Consider the following 4,709-nt stretch of genomic DNA (forward strand, 5'->3'; position numbering starts at 1 on the left):
TGAAAACAAAACTTGCCAATCTTTGAAATCTAATGTCCATTATTGATATTTGACTATAATATAATACCATTGTGATGCTTTTTTTTTTTTCCTCACCCCAAAGAAAACGGCACTTTGACATATGTGGCCGGGTAAAGTTGGAGGACTAAATCAGAGGTTTTGAAGCAAAAAAAATCATAAAATCACTATTTTGGAGATTGTGATTAATCAAATTCATATATTAGAAGGTTCGATTCAGGAGAACAACTGCATCAACTTTCAGAATTTTTGAACTAGATACCAACCAAGTCACAATTCTTTGATGTAAGGGAAATTAATACCTTCAAATCCTAAAAATGTAATTTTAATCCAGTTTGAAGCAATCTTTTTTAAAATATGTTTTCATATAAAAGATTGGCCGTTGTGTCACAATGTCATTATCCCTCACCGAGGATAGGCGATTGTTGAAAACCAACATTAGAACTACATGATGAACACAAATTCTGCCTTAAAGATAGTGAGTGTTCTGTGAATACATTCTTTTAGACCCCCACCGTGCATGCAAACTAGAGTAATAACATTTTGGTACAAGTATGATGCTTCAGAAGCTGGATCAGCACACCGATACGTAGTTTTTTTGAGCAACATTCTCCATAGTTTTTTTTTTTGGTATGAAACATTCTCCCTAGTTTAAAAGTAATATCTATGCCGCCAAACCTACTGTTTCTACTCTAGATCTGGGCAAGCGATGCAAACATAATTGATTTGGGCTAACCTATTCATCTTCTCAACTGGCCCACTAGCTGACGAGACTATGGACACACAAAATAGAGGATGTTAGTCATAGAAATATAAGTCAAAAATGAATCAGCATATTCAAATTAATCTAGATATGAATAAAAATTTGAGCATCTAATCAATATCTATATTTGCATCCATACCCATTAAAGAAAAAAGGAATATGGATAGACAACTATCAAGCTGTATCCAAATATCGGATGTTGTTTATAACCTTATTTAATTTTATGTAACACTTATGAACTTTTGATGAAAATAGACGATCACATTAACATACTATCGACTTGATTTACATCCTATTTAGTAATATTTCTACTTCTATGGTCATTAATTTTAATTACCCGACTTGTATCTCTATTTATACTCATATTTTCAATATTTAATTTGTATCCGTATCTATTTAAAATAAATTGAATATATATTTTTTTATCTGATTAATATCTGTATTCACATCTATATTTGTCAAATAAAATTAATATTAATATGGATATCCGATCAGATTTTAGTCCTATCCATAAATGAAGAAATTCTGCCAATGTTATCTCTTGCGCCGCTAATGATGATTAAAGACAACCATGGGGTATGAGCCCAACAATAATATGGCCCACCAACTTAAATCGACCATCTAGTAGTAGATGCGCTTAGGCAACATGTACATTTTTTTAATTAGTATACAAAAAAGACATGTCATCTTTTGGTAACTGGATGATCATTTTTTATGCTTACCCTTTTCTTTAATACTAGTATCTCTTCCACTGGGGTTTTCTAGCACACAGAATTGAAGCGAAGAATAACAAGAAAATCAATTAGAAATTTGGGTGGGCCTTTTAAATTTTATATAAAACCAAACAATCAAATGACCCATCTCTGCTCTACAAGGACGCCAGTGAGGGACCCAGGAAGAGCCAGGTTCGGCAGACTTAAGGAGAGCAACTCCCTACTCCTTAGTGAGCTACATTAATTGCCAACCAATAAGCATGTAAATGGAGAATGGACTTCGAAGCGGAAAGATAGTCCAAACCAATTAAATTCAAGTGGAATAAGTCCTTACCCTATGATGAACAATATTAATTGGCAATAAATAGACCTGAACTCCGACAATGGACTAGGAAGGACGAACAGGAAACCCAAAAGAATGGACTTCGATTGACTGCAAGTTAACGTTAAGGTTTATTTCTCTCATTTCTCCTCCCTAAGAATTGCCAAAGGATTAGAGGTTACCTCGTTTCTTTGCTTTTGTAAGCAAAGAGGTGGAAGGAGAAACAATAGGCTTTTTGACGTGCGTGGCCCAACGGTGGCCTTTCCACCACATTTCTTAGAAAAAAAGCAGAGTTCAATGTCAATCTGAAAATCTGACCATTTGCATTCATAGCCATATTGACAACGAGCGGTTCATTCCGTCAACAACCATTTGATACTGCTAGCAAAATGTTTGCAAATTATCCCTTAGAAAATTTTGAATTAAACTGAAACTTGGATCATCAAAAAAAAAAAAAAAAAAAAAAAAAAAGCTCTCATGAAGGTATGGCAAAATTAATATGTAGTAGGTAAGTATAAAAAAGTGAGATTTTTTTTTGCTTATGGCATCACATGTTTGAGTGAGATTTAAGTGGAAGTATTAGAATCATACTAGCAAACCATTTGTGGTTTGCGGGCAGCTAGTGCAGCCTTTGTTTGCTAATATTTATCTAAAATCATATGCTAATCTCAAGTGACATAGAGCTCATATATGAACGGTTGGCTCCTCCATGCTTCAGATCTTACTGTATTTATATATAAATCGCCATCAGTCCACTTCACTCTTTGGCTCTCTCTCTCTCTCAGCCCTCTTCACCATGTTGACATCACTTGTCATCACATAATTTGAATTTTTGACCACCCAATGGAGTTTTAAGTAACACAAGCACCATTTACTTATATATATTGCTATCCATTCGATTGTGTGAGTTCTCTTTCTCTAGCGCCCTTGCAAGTCTGAAGGCTAATTAAGGAGAGAAGGGAGAGGGAAAAGGAGTGAAGAGAATGGGTATGTCAGAAGAAGAGATGCTGGTCCAAATGGTGCATGACTTCATTGAATCGGATGCATCATCCATGCCCACCCCCATTCCATCCTCCTCGCAGGCCTTTTCTCTCCACCACCACACATGCCTCCTTCTAGAGGTTTGTTTGGCATGCGGCCCTTTAACTTCACTATCTCCCAACCCTTTAATCTTGTTCATAATTCTTCCCCTCTAAGAAACTAAGCTTATTTATGCACTGGTTTTTTATTAGCAACATATATATTTACATACATCCAAGCAAATGATTTGCTTCTTTTGTGGTATTTTTTGCTCTTATACTTTTCTTCTTTTGTTTTGTGGGTTGAAGGGGATACTTGGAAGTGCTACAGATGCTGAGATGGAGGTTTTTGAGAAGGCCGTAAAGTATGTGAGAGAGATGGGAGATGAAAGGAAGAAGAGCTGTGTAAAGAAGAGGCTAATGATGAAATTGAGAATGGATGGTTATCAGGCTTCCCTATGTAGATCTTCTTGGGTTGCAACGTTGGAGTGTCCTGGAGGTAATTCTCCTTTCCCTTAATATTACCCCCTCCCCCCACTCAAAAGTAATCCTATTTAATTATGCTAGCTTTAAACCTATCCTTTTTTTAAAAAAAATTACAAATTTTTTAGCAAAAAATTTTCAATATTTTCCTTTCATTCCTAAATATCCCTTTTAAAAACTCTTTGAAGCACCAGTACTTGTCCAACTTTTAATGTCTTCACAAACAAAAAATTAATTTAAAGTTTTCCTTGAAGTACTGTCCAAATCCACTATGGTTTTATGCAATAAAGGCCATCCTTAATATAAATTAAATCAAAAGTTCAGCTCTGATTTGTTTTTTTTTTTTTTTTTTAATTTTTGTTTTTGGAGCAGGGGATTACGAGTATGTAGATATTGTGATGGCAGAGGAAAATGGTGCCTCATGCAGGCTAATAGTGGACATAGATTTCAGGTCCCAGTTTGAACTGGCCAGACCCACCTCAGCCTACACCCAACTCTCCAATATCCTCCCTCCAATCTTTGTTGGCAAAGAGGAGAAGCTTAAGAAGGTGGTCTCCCTCCTATGCTCAGCTGCGCAGCAGTCTTTAAAAGAAAGGGGCCTCCACATCCCTCCATGGAGGAAGTCCAGCTACATGCAGTCCAAATGGCTCTCATGCTGCCAAAAAGTCTCCACCATCCCCTACCTCAACATCTTGTCCACTAAGGAATTGTTCCAAACAGGAATGAGTGGCTTCTCCCAAGCCGAAGTTAGGGGAAGTAGGCCCAAGGGGAGACAAGGGTCTGGCTTGTCAAGCCAGTTCTCTGACCTTAGCATAAATTGTTGCTGACTTTGATGTCATTGAGTAGTAGATATTTGGTGATCAGGAGCCCCAGAATTGTGGTTTTGTCAATACATGGACTTTGTGTTTCCTTTTTTTGCTGTGAGGTACTTGTCAGAGAGGAACATCTGTATCTAGTTCTTTGCTGATCTATATGGTGGGCTGCCACCCACTGATAAAGTTCGCAGTGCCATCTCTTGACTGATTTCTATGGGAGGATCTTTTCTCCATGGATTTCTTTGGATGCTGAGTTCATTGGGAGCACCCTTTTATTGACATGGCTTTTGTGCACCGCAACTGTTGCAATCAAAGTTGAAAGATCAGAAGAGGCAGCCTAAGTGAAATAGTGGTGGGGGTTGGAATCTTTTCAAAAGAGTGAGGGAAGGAGGGGAGAATCAAATCATGGTGCTAGTTTGATCCACAGCCTGCAACCTTTGGCTCTAAAACTAATAACAAATAAATAAGTAATTAGAGAGAGAGAGAGAGAGAGAGAAGGAACAAGCAGTAGAGTATTGTACTTTATCTTTCCTTCAAAATAATATTGTTTATATAAAGTTTTGCTCATAATCTGAT

General features: G+C 36.9%; 1 protein-coding gene across 1 annotated transcript; it reads left to right on the forward strand.

Moving 5' to 3' along the window:
* The first annotated feature begins 2,727 nt into the window (after window positions 1–2,727).
* Window positions 2,728–4,294, forward strand: LOC140859714 (uncharacterized). The gene is made up of 3 exons (XM_073262059.1): window positions 2,728–2,937; window positions 3,145–3,334; window positions 3,691–4,294. The coding sequence occupies exons 1-3, from the start codon at window positions 2,800–2,802 to the stop codon at window positions 4,143–4,145; spliced, it is 783 nt and encodes a 260-aa protein (XP_073118160.1). The 5' UTR covers window positions 2,728–2,799; the 3' UTR covers window positions 4,146–4,294.
* The last annotated feature ends 415 nt before the right edge of the window (window positions 4,295–4,709 follow it).

Source organism: Elaeis guineensis, chromosome 8, assembly GCF_000442705.2.
Source record: "Elaeis guineensis isolate ETL-2024a chromosome 8, EG11, whole genome shotgun sequence".
In the NCBI taxonomy this organism is placed as follows: Eukaryota; Viridiplantae; Streptophyta; class Magnoliopsida; order Arecales; family Arecaceae; genus Elaeis; species Elaeis guineensis.

Coding starts and splice junctions, on each gene's coding strand:
- LOC140859714 (XM_073262059.1), top strand. CDS start 2,800: ATGGGTATGTCAGAAGAAGAGATGCTGGTCCAAATGGTGCATGACTTC. Junction 2,938..3,144: donor ACACATGCCTCCTTCTAGAG/GTTTGTTTGGCA, acceptor TGTGGGTTGAAG/GGGATACTTGGAAGTGCTAC. Junction 3,335..3,690: donor AACGTTGGAGTGTCCTGGAG/GTAATTCTCCTT, acceptor TTTTTGGAGCAG/GGGATTACGAGTATGTAGAT.